The sequence below is a fragment of the Mus caroli genome, unplaced genomic scaffold, assembly GCF_978045245.1.
Source record: "Mus caroli unplaced genomic scaffold, Mus_caroli_1 scaffold_13, whole genome shotgun sequence".
Taxonomy (NCBI): Eukaryota; Metazoa; Chordata; class Mammalia; order Rodentia; family Muridae; genus Mus; species Mus caroli.
In genome coordinates this window covers 99,548,150-99,571,440 of record NW_028227268.1, presented here as the reverse complement: position 1 = coordinate 99,571,440, position 23,291 = coordinate 99,548,150, and the positions used below count along the sequence as shown (strand labels likewise).

At 38.5% G+C, this 23,291-nt stretch overlaps 1 protein-coding gene across 1 annotated transcript in view; it reads right to left on the bottom strand.

Moving 5' to 3' along the window:
• Positions 1-12,368, bottom strand: part of Papolg (poly(A) polymerase gamma) — a 33,240-nt gene extending 20,872 nt beyond the window's left edge. The window contains exons 1-6 of the mRNA XM_021175987.3: positions 11,969-12,368; positions 8,713-8,874; positions 7,181-7,247; positions 2,681-2,762; positions 2,358-2,467; positions 1,294-1,347 (exon numbers count right to left, since the gene is read on the bottom strand). Of these exons, the coding sequence (XP_021031646.1) occupies positions 1,294-1,347; positions 2,358-2,467; positions 2,681-2,762; positions 7,181-7,247; positions 8,713-8,874; positions 11,969-11,985 (492 nt within the window). The 5' untranslated portion in view covers positions 11,986-12,368. The remainder of the gene's footprint in view (positions 1-1,293; positions 1,348-2,357; positions 2,468-2,680; positions 2,763-7,180; positions 7,248-8,712; positions 8,875-11,968) is intronic.
• Between the last annotated feature and the right edge of the window lie 10,923 nt (positions 12,369-23,291).

Sequence of the window (23,291 nt, the reverse complement as noted above, 5' to 3'; positions counted from 1 at the left end):
ATTTTTAGAAACTAAAAACAGGGTAGTGGATATTACAAAGCTTGAAAGACAGGGAAAAAACCAGAAGAAGAATTAAAATATTAAGATGTGGTTAATTAAGTAAAGGAAAAAATGTGTGTGCTTTTATTTATTTATTTTTAAAGAAAGCTGATCTCTGGAGACTCAACATACAAATTTTAGGATTCCATTAAAAAGACCTGTGTGTAAATAAAGGCAGGGAATCCAAAAGAACTCAATAAAAGTTCCAAGAACTGAAGGCCTATTCTAAAAGACTATTGTATGCCAAGCATATCAGTTAAAAACACATACCAAAGCATATTATCATCATGAATTCTATAAGTATAAAGACAAAATAAAACTAAAACAACTAAATAAAACAAGAGACAAAACTGACCATATATACAAAGAAAGAGTCAAAACAGTAATATGTTTTTTTACAGCAGAGGCCACAAGACAATGCAGGCCTTTGAGGATGCAAAAAATCATTTCCTACGTAGAATGATGCACTCAGCACAACTATGGATTCAGTGCTTTTTAAGCATGCAAGATAAGGAAAACAAATTCTTATTTAGGCATTCAATGGCTGAGCTCCAGTAAGATGGTAGTATATCAAGAAAGAAGGAAATTCTAGAGTAGGGAGAGAAACTTCCATGAAGATCATAGTGAGATCGACAGGATGACAGCTGTACACAAATGATGGGCCACACTCAGCTGAGAACAGGGCGAAGACCCAGCGGGCTTTCCCTCAAGATGCTGATAAGTCTTAGCTTAAAGGAGATTATGACAACCATAGAAGACTGAGTAAGTTAGATATAAGTATGACAACCAATCAGAATTGAACAGTCACTAACTCCCAAGTGAAAAACCTGTTATAGGGCAAAGGAATTGTAGTAAGTCAGTATAATCAATACTGAGATTTGAAACTGTTTTTAAGATAATACTGTAAATACAACACTGCTCCAAACAAAATTATAATAGTGCAATTATTTTCGATGATTATAGGAATGAGAAAGGTTCTGTACAAAAAGCATGAGGAAACAAATGGAGGTTTGTAAGTTTTCCATGATGAGTGGTCAAGAGAAACTAGAAGAAGGCGAAAAGACTACTATTAAATTCTTTAAACTGTGGTTAGTACCAGGCAAGCACTCAGGAGGCCAGCTAGTGAGATTATTTCAAAACCCCAAACCCAAACCCAAACCAAACCAAATAAAACGTGTCCATGCTAAGTCTGATTTTGAAACAAAACATGTTAAATATTTCAATTGTACAATTAAAAATATATTAAACACTTACTTCAATACCATCAAATTCAAATTTTATAACAGGTACAAAAGCATCTTCTACAGCCTATAAGAGAGGAAGACAAAAAAACAAAAACACACACACGGGTTAGCCTTTTATTTAGGTCATACAGGTTTGTGCCTGCTATTTAACTTATCCTGTTAAGAATATCTGTCAGAAATGCTAAAATAGAACTGTTGTTATCTTGATATCATTTCTGAAGTCTTAACTGAAAATTGATTACTAACAAAAAGTATTAAGTATAAAATATATGGTGACCCACTCCTGTAGTCCTGGTACTCAGGAGACAGATCAACAGTTCAAGGTCATTTTTAGCTACACAATGAGTTTGAGCCTGGGATGCATGAGACTCAAAAAGCATTAGTGTAAAATTTTTAAAAAAATATTTATCAAACAAGTGTGCTAGGGGCTGGCTCAGTACTTGACCTGCAGACATGAGACAAGAGTTCAGTCCACAGATCCTAAAGCAGGGCACAACGGTGCATTAGGGAGGAAGTAGGAGGACCCATCCCTAGGGCTTACTGACCAGTGAAAGTGTACCCTTTGTTGATGATTCTGGGCCAATAAGAGGCTCTGTGGCCTCCATAAACACCCCCCCCCAAGCATATGATAACCTCCAGACAGTTATAAATATACAAAATTATGTTGTTAGAACTGAGGTCAGTGTTTTATAGTTTGTTAGAATGGAAATGTTACTTGTCAATGAAGGGCTAGATATACACATAGTTATTAACTGAACCTCACACATATCACCCACAATTGGATATACATCAATCACTTATCAAATATTACAATAAGCTGTCTGATCCTCAAAACTAGCTTATATTATCACTAATTCTCTACTTTTATAGATGGAAAACCAAGCTCAGACAGATCGCTGCTTGACTGAGATCTCAGAGCTACAGGTGTGTCTACAGAGCTATAAAATCCATGTTCCTGATGCTTATGCATGATATTAGCAAGATACAGCAACTCAGAGATATGTCATTAATTCTAAGTCCTTGCTTTTATAGCTGTTTCTATGTTCAAAATATGAGATGTCAAAAGATACTTACTCTTAAGTTTCTAATGCCATCTTGATGTTTTAATTTTTCAAAAAAGGACTGAAAAAAATCTGATCTCTCTACATGTCTTGGGGCAACACAAAGTGCATCAATATCAGCTCCTACAAAAATAAAATTACTTCTTATTAAGAATGATAAATTATATTTTCATTAAAGTTTACATAAACATAAATGCAGAACTAGGTATGAAAGATGAGTATAAGACAGTGTTTATTAACGGTAGTAAGATATGGGAACTATGTTCAGTACTCGCTAACAAGTAAAACGGTTTCCTAAAAATTCTTATCACTAGAACATAACTAAAAAGCAATTACCTTTGGTGTGTACTCCAAGCCTGTAAGATCCAAATGTGAAAATTTTACCACCAACAGTAGCCACAACAGAAGGTGGGAGATTCTAAAATAAAGCAAAAGGCATTCAATCATTTAAGTTACTTTGCATAAAGAACATGTAAAAGTTTCCAGGCTGTTACTACACAACTGATACACTGTACATTTGCCAATCCTGTTGAAGAGATGTGTAAAAGCACTTTAAGGCCCCTTTAAGGAACTCAACTATCAAATTAATGAACTGCAGCTCTTTCCAGTAAAAGTCTCAGCCAATCCCCGTCTTCTCTTTAGTTTTTGTTACATCATTCTTGATGGAGGCATTTTATGAGAACAAATAGAAAGATTTCACTTTTATTTCTTTGATTGTATCATAATTAAAAAGTTACTTTTACCTCTTTCCAGGGCCAATTCCAAGTGCTTACTAGATATTTCTTCTTTTATTCTGATTTGTTTAATACCCATGCTTTAAACATTCTTCCATGGTAAACACCAGATAGCCCTTCTAATTCATTATTTCTGTTCCCTAAAGGCACTACTGTGCCAATGTATCATCACTATCCCTTTATGGGTGAGTTTTCTGTGTTTGAGACAGGCTTCCCAGTAGCCCAGACTGGCTTCAAGCAAACTTCTAACATTCTAGTCTCTACTTCCCAAGTGCTGGGATCACAGGCCAGCATTACCATAGTCAGTATCATTTATACATTTTTAGTTTACATTCCTCACAGATGTTGCTTCTCTTCTCAATTCCTATTCCCCTTATTCTCAAGTTTATAAGAGTTATTATCCAAAACTACACATTTGCCCCTCGCCTTCTTTTACTGTTGTAAATACTCACCTATTCTAGTTTATGAGCCACCTGCATAAAGCCAACCACCAGTGCATTTTTCTCAACTATTGAAGTATCAATTCTTGGGCTTGCTACTAAAAATCTCCACAATGTGCTCCTATAGTCTTCCTTTCCTCATGTTTAAACTGCCAACTTATTTCATGACCTAACCTCCTTCCCACATCACTTGTCACTGTCTTTCTCTTGAATGCTCACTTTCTTATCCCATCAGTACCTTAATACTATCCACTTTTTTCTTTATTCATTATTTTATTTTATTTTACTCAAACGTATGGTATGTCTGTTAGACATATATGTGCCTAGTCCCTGTGGAGGTCAGCAGATCAGCTCCCCTGGAAGAGGAGTTATAGGCAGGTGGCTGTGAGCCACTGTATGGGTGCTGGGAATTGAACTGGGGTCCTCTGCAAGAGCAGCTAGTGTTCTTAACAACCCATCTTTCAAAGTTCATTTTAATTTTCATTTCCTTCTATGAAGCATTTCCTGATTATCTTCAACTCTATAATAAGCTTCTTCTTTTGTGTTCCTTTGCCATTAAAATCTTTAAGTTATTTTACACTACATTTACTTGTTGTGTGTAAGTGGGTATAGTGTGTGTGTTCTTGTGTGAGTAATGAAGGTCAGAGGTCAAGTCAAGTGTCTTTGTTGATCACTCTTCACTTGTTCCTTTTTTGGACAGGATCTTTCACTGACCCTGTAGCTGAGGTTAAAGAGTATGGTGCCATACTCTATCAACCTACCTACCTACCTACCTACCTACCTACCTACCTACCTACCTATTCTATCTATCTACCTACCTACCTAGCTATTTTGTTTGTTTGCTTTTATTTGACATAAGGTTTCTCTGTATCCTGGCTATCCTCTGTAGCTTTATAGACCAGGCCAACCTTGAAATTATAGAGTTTCACCTACTTCTGCCTCCTGAGTCCTGGGATTAATGGCATGCACACCATACTCAGCCTCACCTATTTATTTTTAATCAGGTTCTGGGGATTTGAATTCAGGCCCTTATGCTAGTGTGGCAATCACTCTATCAACCGAGCCCTCTTTCTAGAGATATCTTTCTAATATATAACTCTGAGCTTGTCAACTATACTTAAACTTGTCAGAGGTGAGAACTGGATCTGCTACTCTTCTTTATCTCCCCATCCACAGTTCTGGTGACAAACCTGAAGAAAATTACCTGCACAACAAGACACAGTTACTCCTCTGTTTCATGCATAGGAATGTTTCAAGAATCTCAGAATTTTAGCTAGGAAGGAGCCAATAAAATTATTAAGGCTCACGTTAATAAAAAAGATAAATAAGCCAGACCATTAAAAATATATCACTTTACTTTCTATGTTGAAAAAAAAGTCCTTGCTGGGTGTGATGGTGGTGAATGCTTTTAATCCTATCACTTGGAAGGGTATCAGTCAGAGGCAGATATCTGTGAGTTTATGGCCAGCATGGTCTACAATAGAGAGTTCTGTAACAGAGTGACATAGTGAGACCCTGCCTTAAAAAGAAAATAAGAAAGAAAAAGAAAGTATGATTCCTACATTTTTTTTTATAAGAAGTGGTATTATAGGATACAATTTTTTTTTTTTTGGTTGTTGTTTTGAGACAGGGTTTCTCTGTGTAGCCCTGGCTGTCCTGGAGCCCACTCTGTAGACCAGGCTGGCCTCGAACTCAGAAATCCACCTGCCTCTGCCTCCCAAGTGCTGGGATTAAAGGCGTGCGCCACCACGTCCGGCACAATATTTTTTTTATACAACTACAGAATTTAAGATAATTTTATCTGTGAAAAATACTAGAGTATCTCAACAATTATCAAATGATCTTTGATTTAGCTTAGCTTAAATCCCTTAGTTATCTATTTCCCAAATTAGAATATTTATAAATGACAGTATAATATCGATACAATAGCTGGTTACTTTATCTACTCGATAGCTGTTATAGTTGAATTTTTGATTACCTCCAGAATCTACTGTATCCAACAACCTTAGCTTCTGATATAACCCTTCCTGACAAATCTGAAATGAGCCAGATACCCTTTTGGCAACAAAAGTAAATAATGTAAAGATTAAATTAAATTTAATGACTAAAGTCTAAGTCTTTAGTGGCTCATTACCTTATTCTAAGTCAAAAGAACCAACCTTACAAATTCATTGTAACTAAAAAGAGAATTCTAACTGAAAATTCTAACAGAAAATACTGAGATACTTACTTTAAACTGAGCACTGGTAAGGGAAATATGAGACTACTGTATGAACAAACAAAACTGCTTACTGCTTAAACTCTAAGAGTTAGAGCCACTCGGTGAATGGACAAATAAATGAATGGTTCAATATGAGTAGTGTTTCCTCAAGGTTCCATGGTAACAGGTTTGGTTCTAGGATGGCAGTATGGATCGTAAGAGGCTAGGTGGCTGGGACTAGGATGTGGAGGATCTTAGGTCACAGAGGAGTGTCCTCAAAGGGGATGCTGCTGGATTCACTGGTTATTTCCTAGGTGGAGTGTGACACTTGCTCTGACCCTCACTCCACTCCTGTCACAGCCCTCTGTGGCCCCTGCCTCCCACTACCACCCCAGCTTGGAGCTGTCTGAGCTTGGACCTGAACCTCCAATGCTGTTTGCTAGCTTAATCTTTTCTGCCTAAGTAGTCTATCTCAGGAATCAGTTATAGGGATAGGAAGCTGACTAATAAAAAGTTTTACCACCTAGTTGAACATGCCCAACCTCATCCTAGTACAGTCAGTAAAATACTCATGCAACAATAAAGAAAACTCATAATCCAAACCCTCTAAAAAGGCAGGAAACTGAGTAAGTTCCATAATTATGAACTAGGACTTGCAAACTTCTATGTCTGAGGGGCCAAGAAAGTGCAACTAAGAGATTTCCACACAGGAAACATGGATAAATGGCAGTCACCATGACACAGAAAACAGATCCTGGGGGCCATGAGGTGCTGGAGAACAGGAACCTGATCTCATCCAAGCCTCTTTGTGTTGTGCTCAAGAACAAGCCCAGTGCTGTCAGATGGAATACATTGTAAATCTAAAGTCTGGCTTTTTAAGTAAAACCTCCTGAAACTGGAAACTCTGGCCTGGTACATAGGAGTCAAATTAGACATTTTTATAGACTTGTCACCACAATTGGCTATCTCTGGGTTAGAACCTCATTTACCTAGAAATCCAGTTGTCTGGATCACTTTATTCCCAAGTATGCCAGAGAGCCTGTTTTTGTTATTACTGATGTTCAATATGGAAACCAGTAGCTAACCTATTGTAAACCAAAATGGAGAGCTACAAAATTATAATACCTATTTAAAATGAAATGTTTCTATAAAGATTTGATATAATTGTTAAGATATGATAGTCAAAATTAATGGATTGAACCTGTATTTCATTTCCCACAACCTGGCACACACTACTATTCTGCAAAAAGACAAAGGAAAAGAAAACTGCCCTTTGCAAGCAAGGCAAAAAGCATCCTTCCAAAGATACAAAAGTAGACAGTTATATACCGTATAAGGTTATATTATTCAGAAATGCGGGATCTATTTTAAAGTATTTAAGATAACTTGGCTCTTATATATCGTTGCTAGGATGATACTGAAACAAAAACAGTGAATGAATTCTATGCAGTTTCAATCTTACCTTACTTTCACTGATGTCAGAAATCCATTCTTTTACTAAATTGTTCAATTTACCAAGAACAACCAGCCTATAATAAAAGATGAGAACTTTAAACTTTTAAACAACATTAAAGAAATAAACACACAGGTAGAAACTTGATGTTGATGCTCTGTTAAATGCATATATATATATATATATGTCCATGCTATCACATCTGTTGATACCTCATACATCTGAAAGATCTAAGAGTGCCAGACATGATAAATGTGAGGATAATAGTTTGGTCTTTGAATTGTCTTCAAATATTAAAAAATCTAATATAAATCACTAAGTTACCTTCAATCAGGCTACAGAGGCAAACTGAATTGTCAGTCCGCTTTACAACAGAATTACATCAACTCACTGTGATACTAGAGACTAGATTCTCTCTCACTGGTACTCTCACTGGTACTCTCACTGGTACTGGGGTTATATATAATTAAAATAGGTAAGTTAATTACTGGCTAATTTTTATGAAATAGTACTTAACTAATGCAGTTTGATATTATTAAACTTAAAACCAATGGCAACTCACATTAAAAAAGAACGAGAGAGAGAGAGAGAGAGAGAGAGAGATGCGTTTAGGCATCCTATAAATAAGAAACTATCTCCTGATTCTTTCAAACTTGCTTCTGTCTCAGTCTTCCCCAGAAAATGGAATTCCATCCAGTAAGATGCAGGTACTGAAAATCTTGTACTCCTCTTTGGAAACTGCTTCTATTTGTCCTAAAAGAACCCTACCTTTAATACATCTAAACTACACTATTATTTCCACTGCCATCCTCAGGTTTCAGGTATCATTACTTCCAACCTGGGCTGTTATAATGACCTTTTAACTCCTTCCACTCTTGTCCTCTGACCCCTCTTCCCTTCTACACTATTCCCAACACACTGACCAGAGTAACTGCTAAAACACGAGTCAGATCATGCCAATCTCCTTCTCAAAACCCTAATGAGTTCAATTTCCACAATCTTATAGTGCCTTACAAGGTGCCCTTGTCCTAAGTTTCTTCCTACCCCTCAAATATACCAACTACACACTCATCTTAGACTTTCTGCCCGGAGCACACTTCCTTCAAACATACACATGGCTCCCTTCCTTTCAATGAGGTCTTCTCTAAAGACTTCTACCCTCAGGCTGGGCATGGTGGCCCACACCTTTAATCCCAGCAGAGGCAGGAGGCAGGCGGATTTCTGAGCGAGGCCAGCCTGGTCTACAAGGTGAGTTCCAGGACAGCCAGGCTACACAGAGAAACCCTGTCTCAAAAAAACAACAACAAAAAAAGACTTCTACCCTCAAATTTATTTTTCACACCAGTACTCAGTCATGTTTAACATTGTACTTATTTGACAGTCTCCTTTTTTAATCCATATTAAAAATTTAAGTCCCAAGAGAACTAAGATTTTCCTTTTTGGGTAGCATTTTTATGGCAGTGATCACTGGGTATTCAATATGTATAAGTTAATGATTAAATAGTATACTGTAAAAGTATTTTATAGTTTCAATGATATACCTGTGGTTCAATTCTTCCTCATCTTCAAATACTCCAAATGGTTTCATGGCATCAATTAATTTCTGTGTATAAATATGATCAATTTCTTTAGGACATGCCAAACTAATTGGAGAGGTAATTCCATAATGCTTCTGTTGACGCTGGCTGTCCAGCATAGTGTTTCTGTTCAAGAAAAAGAAATGGTGAAAAAATTTTAAGTATCATTTCATATGGACACATTGACCCTCTTAAGTTATTTGAGCCACTTAAAAGTTTGTGGAACATTACCAAAGAAGTCATTTTAAAAAAAAGAAAGAAAAAGAAAAGGAAAGGCGGGTATTCTGTCTTTATGAAGTGTTTTTCATACAGCTTCCAGCTTCCATGGTCAGGATGTCTTTTCAAGCCCAAAGCAGTATGTGTTGGAATCAAGACAATTGTATCAACACCACTCAGTTTAACTGCAAAGACCCTGAATGGGCTTTATGCCAGGGCTCCCTTTACTATTCCCTGCAGGCTAAGTCAAATACTATCTAGGTTATAGAATCTTTGAAAAGAAGTCAAACACTTGAAAGACACTGTTAGTAAAACAATGGTCTTCCTATAAGTAAGGGAACAAAACATCCATCATATGGTTCTCAGAACATGATCTAGCCTTAAAAAGAAAGCTCAACTAGTCCCTGGAGAAACTTACATTCACAAACATCTTTTCCTGGAACCTGAGTTTACATTTCTAACACTTTGTGTCTGTACTTAATATTCTTCATTTTAGATTGGAACTCATATCATTTCCACACTGAATAATTGTCAAATTCTTTACATTAAACAGCAAATTTTGAAGGGTTCAAATGACCCTTAATTGCCCTTAACTAGTAGAAAATTACAATCTTCAATAAAGCACCACAGAATTCTGACTACATGTATAACTAAAAGATATGGGGTAAATTTTGTTGCAAAAATAAAAATGAGTATATACTCTCAACCTAACCACCTTTCTTCATATTTGCATAAAGAACTATTCATAACAGTAAGAATATAATCTCAAAAGGCAGTCTTTTAATGAGAAAATTAGCTCTTTAAAAAAAAATAACAGAGGAAGAAAGGAGGGAGGTTAAATGGGACAGACATAGTGGCCCATGCCTCTATTCCCTTCATTCAGAAGGCTGAAGTAGAAGAATCTGCAAAGCCTGAGCTACATAGCAATACTTTCTCACCAAAGAAAGGTATAACTGGACACTAGGACTTCTTTCTTTCTTCTTGAAACAGGGTCTTACTATATAACTCTGTCTTGGAACTTACCAGTCTTGAACTCAGAGATCAGCCTGCCTCTGCCTCATGGGGTTTGGATTAAAGGTCTGTGTTATGCCTGGCTCTACAATTAATTCTAAGCACAGTAGGGCAACTGTGATAAATAATAATTAATTACAGTATACATATTTATATAAGTAATCAGTAAATGTGATAGACAAGCCAATTGCTTTAAACTAGTCACTGTACAAATTGTGTCCAAGTTTATCAATTTAAAATTTAAACACCACAAAAATACAACTGTAGTTAATTCTTTTTGCATTTTAAATGCTTAAAAATTGCCTTGAGGTTGGAGACGTACCTCAGTGACAGACTGTTTCATGTGTAGTGCCCTGAGTTCCATCTCTGAACCAAAAACCGAACTAACAAAACAGCAGTGGCTTGTAAGTCCACAAACTAAAACATGTTTATCAGCTGGAGGTTTTACAGAATGGGGAGAAAGAAAGGACAATAGAGAAGATAAGATAGCTTAGCCAGGTTTGGTGGCACAAGTCAAGAGGTAGAGGCAGAAGCAAGCTCATGGCCATGTGAAACCTCATCTCAACAAACAGCCTATATACCTTTGAATGACTTAATGAAATATAAGGGAGTATTTAAAAAAAAAAAACCTCTAATTTCTCTCCCATTTTTATCTTGTTGTAGAACAAACAAAACCTCAATTAATTATTTCAAGTTCTATCTATCTATCTATGAGAGAGAGATAAGGTTGTCTGAGCAGATTTGTGTGTGATTAATACACGGCACAGACAGATTTTCACAAAATCAATCCAAACAGGAACTCTAAGAAGTAGGTCTCAAAAAGTGTTATGAATTTCACTTACAAGGAAAAAAAACCTTACAGAAATGTTACTGAAGGTACAAAGATAGGTAAATAGAATGCTCACTGACATTCTATAAAAAACTTTTAAATAGCTCAAAATAGTCACTAAAAGTACTACACTGGGCTGTGTTTATAAACGGAATACATTAGTTAATAGAAAAATAATTAATAATGAAAATATTAACATAGCAAAAGGTCAGAGAGATCATGTTCTAAAGAACCAGCCTGAAGACTAGTAACTGATAATAAATACTCTATAAACAGTTTAAAACAGGTACACAGTTTTTATGGACACAGGAATAGGTACTACCAACATTAAAAATGCAGTAACAAGAAACACCAAACTCAGTTCTCTGGGGCCTTGGAAGAGCGTCGTGAATGCAATCAGAGAAAGGATAGGCGAGTCTTGAGATGTATTGGAATGCTTGACTTCTTTTCAAGAAAGAAAGGTTAAAGAGCTAAGAACACACCCCATGTTAGTCTTAGGGAAAAATGGGTGGTGGCTACACACAATTGGTGTTTTGTTTTTCTGTGCATTTTTCTGTATGTTGAAATTATTTCCGGATAAAGTGAAAGGTAAGAAATTCTAATAAATTCTTGACAAGTACAGAAACTGCTTCCGACTTATCAAAGTGTGAGCAGGGGATAGATACAGCCCGGTAGATATTGTGGGTCGGTGGGAAGGAACGGGGTAGAGGGTTTAGCCTTTCTCCTGGAGCAACCGCAAACCTAGGGGCTCCGCTAGGTCAGTCCCTCTCCGAAAGACCTGAGAGATAGCGGGTCCGGCCGGGAGGAGGGGAGGCAGGGGGATGGTATTTGCGCCAATGCAGACAGAACAGACGGGCTCAGACACGGCTGGGGCAGGAGAGTGACCGACCGTTTTTTCTCCTCAGCCACACGCGCCTTTCCCCCTCATCCTGGTCTGGGGGCGTCCTCAGAGGCGGGCGGCAGGGGGCTGACGGCGACTCCCGAATCCCCGCCGGGCGGCCAGGTGAGCCCCGGGTAGGGGAGGTGCCCTTGCGGAGTGGCGGGCAGCGGAAAGCAGAGGTCCCGGCCGGCTGCGCAGGGTGCCGGGCGCAGGGGCTGGAAGCCGGGGCTGCCCACCTCAGCGCACCTCTCTCCACCTCGCCCTCAACCGCCGCCCCCACTTACGCAGACATCTCTTTCATCGCTTCCTGCGTCTCTCTCCAGCGAGTGTCTTTCGCTTTGGGGTCCTGTTCTTGCCCTCTCTTCCTTCCTCTGTCCAATTCCCTTCGCTCGCTTGTAGCTCGCTCACTTCCTCACTCTCTACAGCCGAGGCATTCAACCGAGTAGTGAAAACACCACAAAACCGGCTCTATTTATGACAATACAGCGCGGCCACCGCCAATATGGCGCTACTTCCCAGGCTGCCTCTCGCCTTCCGCGGCTCCGCCCTGCAGCCCTGAGCCCGCCCTCGGGCACACCCCCAGCCTTGAGCTCCCGGGACCCGCCCACCTCAGCGGACTTGCAGCAAAAGCATCTGTCAGAGTGTCAGGTCTCCGTGCTCTGTGGGATTGTCAATTCAGGCAAACCTCTGGGAAGGTTATTTGTCAATTTCCCCTTGTTTCTGCAATAAAAGCATCTAGAAAAAACCACCGCTTTCCCTAACACCGTTTTAACTCTTCCGTTATCCCACATCTTAAAGTCATAGACTTAATAAGTACACATTGAGAAGATTTTTGTCGCCGAGCGTCACACCCAAGAAAGTGCGACTTTAACACAACCAATCCAGGGAAGAAAGCTTATAAATAAATCAGCTTAACTTGTATTCTTTTCCCTCGGAGTACCACCTCCAAGTCCCAATTTATGACTTTGTGGTATATAGCTGAGATGCTGAACATAATTGCTACTAGTTAGCCGTAAGATAAACCCAAGGATTTCCACTGCTCTGCCCCAAAACCTCGCATTTTCAAATAGTGAAAATCATGTTCTGTGTGATTATGACGGTGAAAATGAGGGAGAAAATGACCAGTGTTTAAATGTTAAAGGATAAAAGTAATTTCAAACCCTGTCTTTCGTCTCCCGAGAGTCAAGCACGGTTGTTTGGGGAATGTGACTCAGTCACGGGAAAGGAGGTTACTTTCTGAATTATTCATTTATTCACTCAAAGTATTTATTGAAAATCTGGTCTGTCAGTTTGTTTATGCTCCATGTTTGATGCACAAAAGCAGGTCTGTTGTTTGACCTGAGCAAGTTCAGAGTTTTCCCATCAAAAGGTGGAGAAAAACTTCAAATATGAGTGATATTCTGCTGCTGCAGAAGTATGTATCACACACTGTAGAAACTAGATTCGTATCCTCAAGACAAGAGTTTATTGTCTACTGGATGAGAATATATATATATATATATATATATATATATATATATATATATACTATTTAAATACAGATGGGGTCCAGTTGTCATTGGGGAACCAAAAGAGGACCATCTAAACATGGTGGAAAAGTCACTAATAGCTTCATAAAAGAGAGGATTCTGTATATTAGCAGGATTTGGGAGTACAGATTTTGGTAGGTTATGAGAAGACAAAATGGAGCTCAGGAGGTCGCTAGACTGGGATTTGATTCGAAGCAGACCCACCTTTGTTATTTGCTAGCTTTGTGACCTCTAGAACTTTAAAATAAAGTTTACGTTAACCTTGAACTTTTTCTTTAAGAAAAAATTTAAATTACATTTACTTTAGCCTGCAGGGGGAAGTCAGAGGATGACTTCTGGGAGTCTGTTCTCCTGTTCTTTTCACCATTTGAGTCTCTGGGATCAAAATTAATTCCTCAGATTTGGCAGCAAACAGCTTTATCTACTGAGCCTTATTCATAGTCCCAATTTTAAACTTTAAAAATACTTTGATATGCATATCTAATAAGAACACTTTGCTACACAACCATAATATTACTGTGCTCAGGCACCATTGCTAGTATCAGGAGGAGGAGTGACACCCCAGCCTTGCAATTCTTAAAAGCCTCTTAGCTTACTTTCTCTCAACTTTGTTCTTCATTGTGAATTTTGGAGGATGCTTTACAGCATCTTTTGCCTTCATCCAGTCTATTGTCTCCTCAAAGAGGAAAGATTGCCTTCTATGGTTCAGTTTTATTCACTCAGCACTGAATTTTAGCATACGTCTCTGGTTTCTAATGTAAAGTTCTTGTTGCTGGTAGAGTTGTAGTCAATTTTCCAGATCCACCAGCTACATCTTCAGATTCAACCAACCTTGTATTTTAATTATTCAAGATAAAATTCTATCCACACTGAAGATGCACACACCTTTTTCTTGTCATTCTCAAAACTACTTATTTTTTTAAAGACACTTCTTACTCTGTAGCTCTGAACTCACTATGTAAACCAGATTGACCTTGAACTCACGGAGATGTGTCTGTCTTTGCCTTCTAAGTGCTGGAATTAAAAGTATGTGCAACTATGTCCTGCTGCCCCGAATTATTTCCATTGTTTGAGGTATTGTTAATAATCTAGAAATTATTTAAAATGTACAGGAGTATATCCATGGGTTTTATACAATGTGTTAGATTTTTTGGCATTACTCTCTATTTACATAGCATTTTAAATTGCATTAAGCTTTATAATTAATCTATAGATAGTTTAAAGTATGTGAGATGATGTTTGTAGGTTATATGCAAATATGGTGCCATTTTATAGAGGGAACTTGAACACCTCTTAGTGTGAGTGTTGGAACCAGTAAGAGGCTCTCAAACTAGCTCCTTAATACCAAGGGATGACTGTATTCACACAATTTGCCACTTTTTAAAACATCAAGTTGGTGCAGAGGAAGGAGGACAGGAGTCTATTTACTTTCCTGAACCTAGAATATATAAAACTAGGAACATAATTTGAACAATTGAAGAGCCTATTGTGTTTTGCCTTTTATAATTATTTTTACCTTCGTTTATGTGTATCCGTGTGTGTCTGTGTGAGGATATATGCACATGTGTGCAGGAGTCCATGGAGGCCAGCAGAGAACATAGGACACCCTGAAGTTTCAGGGGGATGTGACCTGCCTGATGTAGAAGCTAGGAATTCCTCTCTGATCAGTCCATGCTTTAAAACACTGAGCCATCTCTCTCTAGCCCACATTAATTAAAAAAATAATAATACACCTATAGAAAATAATGCAAATATGAAAAAAATTAAATGAAAAATTATTTATTATTTGTGTGTGTCCATGTGTTGTGGTAAGAAGATAACTTTGTAGAGTGGAGCCTCCCCTGCCAACTTTGTATGGGTTCCAGGAATAGAACTCAGGTCAAACACTTTTACCTGTTATGTCATCTTGGCAGCCCTCAAAAGTCTGTTGTTTAAAAGAGGTAGATATTTAAAAGATTTCCAATGTCGAACCTCTGGGTTTTCCTGGTCTGTGATTATGTGGTAAGGCTCAAGGCATCTCTGAATAATATTTTTTAATTAAAAAAACTTGCTAGCATTTAGGCATAATGGTGCATGCCTATAATTGCAGCACTTAGGAGGAAGAGGCAGGAGGACCAGGAGTTCTATATCTTCCTTGTTTCCATTGTATTTAAGGCCAGATCAGAATACATGAAACTTTTTAAAGGAAAACAAAACAAAACAAAAACAAAAAACAACAAAACAAAACAAAACCTTGTTTCATTATCAGAGGCTTTGTTCTGTATGTTGAGATGTGAGTTGCACCAAACCAAGCAAGGTAGCAATCAACAGCATTCCAGGGAGGCATCTAAGCTGCCTTCAGTTAGAGAACTCAGCAGCCCTTCCCAGCTGTTTATTTTCCCCTCCATGTGTTTGGAAGAACAGAAAAAGTCTCTCCATCAATTAAAAAAATTTCCCCCAGAACTCAGGGGATTAATATAAACTCAAAGGGCAGGGAGGTAGATGTCTTGCTTATTTCCAAATGGAAGTCAAGATTTCTTATGGGGTTCACCTGTTTCTGAAACAGGTTGCATAATAGACACTGGCTGTGCCCTACCCAGAAGCAGCCTTGGCTCCACAATTCTAAGCAAACTCACTACCTCTGATCAACTTACTCTTTCTCAGCAGGCCAGAAAGGTAGGTACTGGACACAGCACTTGGTTTACAATCATGTTAATTTTGCTTTTTGTTTGTCTTTAGCAGTTGGAGATTAATGAGTAAAAAAGGATTTAAAATATTAACCAGCTTTTAATTTTTATTTATTTATTTATTTTTTGGTTTTTCGAGACAGGGTTTCTCTGTATAGCCCTGGCTGTCCTGGAACTCACTTTGTAGACCAGGCTCGAAACCTGGCTGGCCTCGAACTCAGAAATCCGCCTGCCTCTGCCTCCCAAGTGCTGGGATTAAAGGCGTGCACCACCGCGCCTTTAATGCTCAACCAGCTTTTTTCTGAACACTTGACTGCATTGTCTATGGCAGTTTCAACATTCTGACTTCCTGAGCCAATCAGGTATACAGTTGCTTTTTCTAATATAATGTATATTAGAAAGATAAGCCTCCAAAGAACTTCAGCTACCACAATGGATCCCACAAAAGCTACTGTGAAAATATACCTTTGTCAGACTTTACATGTTTTAGTTGACATTTTGAATAAAATCAGACATTTCTAATGTGTTTTACAAAGACTACTGCCATGTGCACTTGGGTGTGGCTTAAGCATCTGAGACTCACACTTTGCCCTCAGTGACCATTAACTCCAACAAGGCCAATGCCAACTCCGACAAGACCACACCTCCTAATACTGCCACTCCCTGTGAGTCTATGGTGGCCATTTCCTTTTAAACCATCACATATAGAACATGATCTGAGATGCTCTTTATTATTTGACTTTATCACATGGCACCAGAGTGTATTAATACTAACTAAAAGGCTCAATATCACTAGATAACATAAAAGTAAGACACTTTTGAGAGAAGCCAATTGCAGCCAAATAGAGTGGAGCCTCATCAGAGACTGAGTGGAACTGCCCAGCTGGGCAGTATAGAGGAATTTTAATCCAGCAACATGGCTACTCTGGCAAGGGATAACATCCAAAGCCCTTGCTCGCTCTGTGTGAACTGGATGGAATTCTGACACAACCTTAGTACATACCTTTAATACTCTGGCTGGAATATTGACACCCCCTTAGCACATAGCCTGAATCCTTGTGGCTGGAATACAGACACGCCTTTAGCACACACCTTTCACCCCCAACACTGACATCTAACTGAGGGGCAGACAAAGTGACAAACTGGAGAAAGATTTGACAGAATGAGTCAGCGATAGCATATGCCCAGCTCTCATGAGGACACACAGGAAAGAGAGGCTACTTAAGAGTAGAGCAGGGAGAAGTGGAGTTGAGTTCAGCTGAGTTCATGTAGTTCTGTTCAGTTTGTAGTCAGTGCAGTTCAGTTTGTGGCATTCAGAGGCAGTTTTTCTAAGCAGAGCAACTCAGTCAAAAGCCAAGAGAAACCAATTTGAATCTGTCAGGTTGGAAAGGAGTTTGAGCCAGAACAGCTGTGTTGAATCAACCAGCCAGAATTCAGAAAGAGCTAGAAAAAGTAAGTTTATTCAGCGGTAAATCTAGAAGGTTGAAAAATCCTAGACCTAGGTTAGCAGATGGAGACTGGAAGCTGAAACCTCCAAGATGTGGCCTTGCAGAAGATCAGAGCCCAGAAGCTTCCAGGCCGAGGCCTAGGGATAGTTAGAACAGAGAAAGAAACACGAGGGAGGAGCACTGCCCAAGCTGTGTATGTGCACAGGTGGAGTACAGCTCTCATCTCACCCCTTCTTCTGAGGAAGTAAAAGCCGCATTTACAGGGTAGCTCTGGAATTAATTATTGACTCACAGGAAAAAGAGGAATGGAGGAGTTGTTGTTTTTTCGACTTCTCACTGTTGGGGTGATCTGTTCTGTTGTCATTGTGTTTGGAATAGGAGAAAGGAGCTGGAGAGCAGAACCGGCTGCTACCCGGGCCATAGAGCTGAAAATATTTATCATGGAGGGTTACTAGGAGTTATTCATAAAGACTAAGACTCCTCCTCTAGCAGTTATACATGACTAAACAATGTTTATCCAAGAAGTTCAAGGCTGGGTCAATATTGAAGAGTTTGTAAATATAATTAGCGTCTGTGTGGAATAAAAGTAGACTCAGAAGAGGAGGTGTGCAGTATGACTGATAGGCAGCCATGACACTGAAAACAGCCAGTATTTTTTATTCTAAAAAATCTACAGAGAATATATTAAATAGTAAATTATCAAAATCTTCCTTCATAAATCTGGTGATGAGACAAGGATATCCACTATTATATTTAATACTGTTTTAATTAATTTATTTATTATTAAATTAATTATTATTAATAATAAATTAATTATTAAATAAATTAAATTAATTTAATTTAATTTAATACAAGGATATCCAGTATTGTATTTAATACTGTTCCAGCACGTACAAGAGACAAGAAAACAAAATAAAATGTATAAGGCATGAAACAGAAAGACATAAAAAGTAAAGATTTTAAAATAATTAAGATGCTTGAACAATAACTAAAATAACAATTAAAACATCTAACCTACCATGTTAATTTGTTATAATCAATTTAATTTCTACATAGTATTAATACCCGTAAATGACATGATCTTAAGTTTAAAAGACTCCAGAAAGTTCTCAGATCTAACTAAAACTTTCAGGAAAGTAGCAGGATACAGAACCAAAACTCAGTCGCATTTCAAAAGACCAATAATTAGTTCTTCAGGCAGGCAGGAATTCCATTTACATTACCTTCAAAAACACCTAGGGATGGATCTACCTAATGAAGAGAAAGACTTTGTTTTAAACACAGAAGAGAGACCTGAATTGGATCCCAAGTCTCATGTAAAACTAGAGCAAATTAGCCAGGTCCCCGGGGAAGGACTGCTGGTACTTCAGCCCCCGGGGCCATAGCTCCAGCCCCTTTGGGGGAAGTTTTGTGTTGAAATAATCCACTCATCTACTATTTCCTCTTTTTGTTGTCTTTGTTTTTGTTTTTTTTTTTTTTTTTTTTTTTAATATTTTTATTACATATTTTCCTCAATTACATTTCCAATGCTATCCCAAAAGTCCCCCATAGCGCCCCCCACTTCCCTACCCACCCATTCCCATTCTTTTGGCCCTGGCATTCCCCTATATTGGGGCATATAAAGTTTGCAAGTCCAATGGGCCTCTCTTTCCATTGATGGCCGACTAGGCCATCTTTCGATACATATGCAGCTAGAGACAAGAGCTCCGGGGTTCTGGTTAGTACATCATGTTGTTCCAACAATAGGGTTGCAGATCCCTTTAGCTCCTTGGGTACTTTCTCTAGCTTCTCCATTGGGAGCCCTGTGATACATTCAATAGCTGACTGTGAACATCCACTCCTGTGTTTGCTAGGCCCCGGCATCGTCTCACAAGAGACAGCTATATTTGGGTCCTTTCAGCAAAATCTTGCTAGTGTATGCAATGGTGTCAGCGTTTAGAAGCTGATTATGGGATGGATCCCTGGATACGGCAGTCTCTAAATGGTCCATCCTTTCATCACAGCTACGAACTTTGTCTCTGTAACTCCTTCCCTGGGTGTTTTGTTCCCAATTCTAAGAAGGTGCACAGTGTCCACACTTTGGTCTTCATTCTTCTTGAGTTTCATGCGTTTATCAAATTGTATCTTATATCTTGGGTATCCTAAGTTTTGGGCTAATATCCACTTATCAGTGAATACATATTGTGTGAGTTCTTTTGTGATTGTGTTACTTCACTCAAGATGATGCCCTCCAGGTCCATCCATTTGGCTAGGAATTTCATAAATTCATTCTTTTTAATAGCTGAGTAGTACTCCATTGTGTAAATGTACCATAATTTCTGTATCCATTCCTCTGTTGAGGGACATCTGGGTTCTTTCCAGCTTCTGGCTATTATAAATAGGGCTGCTATGAACATAGTGGAGCATGTGTCCTTTTTACCGGTTGGGACATCTTCTGGATATATGCCCAGGAGAGGTATTGCTGGATCCTCCGGTAGTACTATGTCCAATTTTCTGAGGAACCGCCAGACTGATTTCCAGAGTGGTTGTACAAGCTTGCAATCCCACCAACAATGGAGGAGTGTTCCTCTTTCTCCACATCCTCGCCAGCATCTGCTGTCACCTGAATTTTTGATCTTAGCCATTCTGACTGGTGTGAGGTGGAATCTCAGGGTTGTTTTGATTTGCATTTCCCTGATGATTAAGGATGTTGAACATTTTTTCAGGTGTTTCTCTGCCATTCGGTATTCCTCAGGTGAGAATTCTTTGTTCAGTTCTGAGCCCCATTTTTTAATGGGGTTATTTGACTTTCTGGAGTCCACCTTCTTGAGTTCTTTATATATATTGGATATTAGTCCCTTATCTGATTTAGGATAGGTGAAGATCCTTTCCCAATCTGTTGGTGGTTTTTTTGTCTTATTGATGGTGTCTTTAGCCTTGCAGAAGCTTTGTAGTTTCATGAGGTCCCACTTGTCAATTCTCGATCTTACAGCACAAGCCATTACTGTTCTATTCAGGAATTTTTCCCCTGTGCCCATATCTTCAAGGCTTTTCCCCACTTTCTCCTCTATAAGTTTCAGTGTCTCTGGTTTTATGTGAAGTTCCTTGATCCACTTAGACTTGACCTTAGTACAAGGAGATAGGAATGGATCGATTCGCATTCTTCTACATGTTAACAACCAGTTGTGCCAGCACCATTTGTTGAAAATGCTGTCTTTCTTCCACTGGATGTTTTTAGCTCCCTTGTCGAAGATCAAGTGACCGTAGGTGTGTGGGTTCATTTCTGGGTCTTCAATTCTATTCCATTGGTCTATTTGTCTGTCACTATACCAGTACCATGCAGTTTTTATCACAATTGCTCTGTAGTAGAGCTTTAGGTCCGGCATGGTGATTCCACCAGAGGTTCTTTTATCCTTGAGAAGAGTTTTTGCTATCCTAGGTTTTTTGTTATTCCAGATGAATTTGCAGATTGCACTTTCTAATTCGTTGAAGAATTGAGTTGGAATTTTGATGGGGATTGCATTGAATCTGTAGATTGCTTTTGGCAAGATAGCCATTTTTACAATGTTGATCCTGCCAATCCATGAGCATGGGAGATCTTTCCATCTTCTGAGATCTTCTATAATTTCTTTCTTCAGAGACTTGAAGTTTTTATTATACAGATCTTTCACTTCCTTAGTTAGAGTCACGCCAAGATATTTTATATTATTTGTGACTATTGAGAAGGGTGTTGTTTCCCTAATTTCTTTCTCAGCCTGTTTATTCTTTGTGTAGAGAAAGGCCATTGATTTGTTTGAGTTAATTTTATATCCAGCTACTTCACCGAAGCTGTTTATCAGGCTTAGGAGTTCTCTGGTGGAATTTTTAGGGTCACTTATATATACTATCATATCATCTGCAAAGAGTGATATTTTGACTTCATCTTTTCCAATTTGTATCCCTTTGATCTCCTTTTGTTGTCGAATTGCTCTGGCTAGGACTTCAAGTACAATGTTGAATAGGTATGGAGAAAGTGGACAGCCTTGTCTAGTCCCTGATTTTAGAGGGATTGCTTCAAGCTTCTGACCATTTACTTTGATGTTGGCTACTGGTTTGCTGTAGATTGCTTTTATCATGTTTAGGTATGGGCCTTGAATTCCTGATCTTTCCAAGACTTTTATCATGAATGGGTGTTGGATCTTGTCAAATGCTTTTTCCGCATCTAAGGAGATGACCATGTGGTTTTTGTCTTTGAGTTTGTTTATATACTGGATTACGTTGATGGATTTCCGTATATTGAACCATCCCTGCATCCCTGGGATGAAACCTACTTGGTCAGGATGGATGATTGTTTTGATGTGTTCTTGGATTCGGTTAGCAAGAATTTTATTGAGGATTTTTGCATCAATATTCATAAGGGATATTGGTCTGAAGTTTTCTATCTTTGTTGGGTCTTTTTGTGGTTTAGGTATCAGAGTAATTGTGGCTTCATAGAATGAGTTGGGTAGAGTACCTTCTGTTTCTATTTTGTGGAATAGTTTGTGAAGAACTGGGATTAGATCTTCTTTGAAGGTCTGATAGAACTCTGCACTAAACCCATCTGGTCCTGGGCTTTTTTTGGTTGGGAGACTATTAATGACTGCTTCTATTTCTTTGGGGGATATAGGGCTGTTTAGATCATTAACCTGATCTTGATTCAACTTTGGTACCTGGTATCTGTCTAGGAACTTCTCCATTTCATCCAGGTTCTCCAGTTTTGTTGAGTATAGCCTTTGGTAGAAGGATCTGATGGTGTTTTGGATGTCTTCAGGATCTGTTGTTATGTCTCCTTTTTCATTTCTGATTTTGTTAATTAGGATGCTTTCCCTGTGCCCTCTAGTGAGTCTGGCTAAGGGTTTATCTATCTTGTTGATTTTCTCAAAGAACCAGCTCCTTGATTGGTTGATTCTTTGAATAGTTTTTCTTGTTTCCACTTGGTTGATTTCACCCCTGAGTTTGATTATTTCCTGCCGTCTACTCCTCTTGGGTGAATTTGCTTCCTTTTGTTCTAGTGCTTTTAGGTGTGTTGTCAAGCTGCTAATGTGTGCTCTTTCTAGTTTCCTTTTGGAGGCACTCAGAGCTATGAGTTTTCCTCTTAGAAATGCTTTCATTGCGTCCCATAAGTTTGGGTATGTTGTGGCTTCATTTTCATTGAACTCTAAAAAGTCCTTAATTTCTTTCTTTATTCCTTCCTTGACCAAGGTATCATTGAGAAGAGTGTTGTTCAGTTTCCACGTGAAGGTTGGCTTTCTATTATTTATTTTGTTATTGAAGATCAGCCTTAGTCCATGGTGATCTGATAGGATGCATGGGACAATTTCAATGTTTTTGTATCTGTTGAGTCCTGTTTTGTGCCCAATTACGTGGTCAATTTTGGAGAAGGTACCATGAGGTGCTGAGAAGAAGGTGTATCCTTTTGTTTTAGGGTAAAATGTTCTGTAGATATCTGCCAGATCCATTTGATCCATAACTTCTGTTAGTTTCACTGTGTCCCTGTTTAGTTTCTGTTTCCATGATCTGTCCATTGGTGAAAGTGGTGTGTTGAAGTCTCCCACTATTATTGTATGAGGTGCAATGTGTGCTTTGAGATTTACTAAAGTTTCTTTAATGAATGAGGCTGCCTTTGTATTTGGAGCATAGATATTCAGGATTGATAGTTCCTCTTGGAGGATTTTACCTTTAATGAGTATGAAGTGCCCCTCCCTGTCTTTTTTGATGACTTTGGGTTGGAAGTCAATCTTATCTGATATTAGAATGGCTACTCCAGCTTGTTTCTTCAGACCATTTGCTTGGAAAATTGTTTTCCAGCCTTTCATTCTGAGGTAGTGTCTATCTTTTTCTCTGAGATGAGTTTCTTGTAAGCAGCAAAATGTTGGGTCTTGTTTGTGTAGCCAGTTTGTTAGTCTATGTCTTTTTATCGGGGAGTTGAGTCCATTGATATTAAGAGATATTAAGGAAAAGTAATTG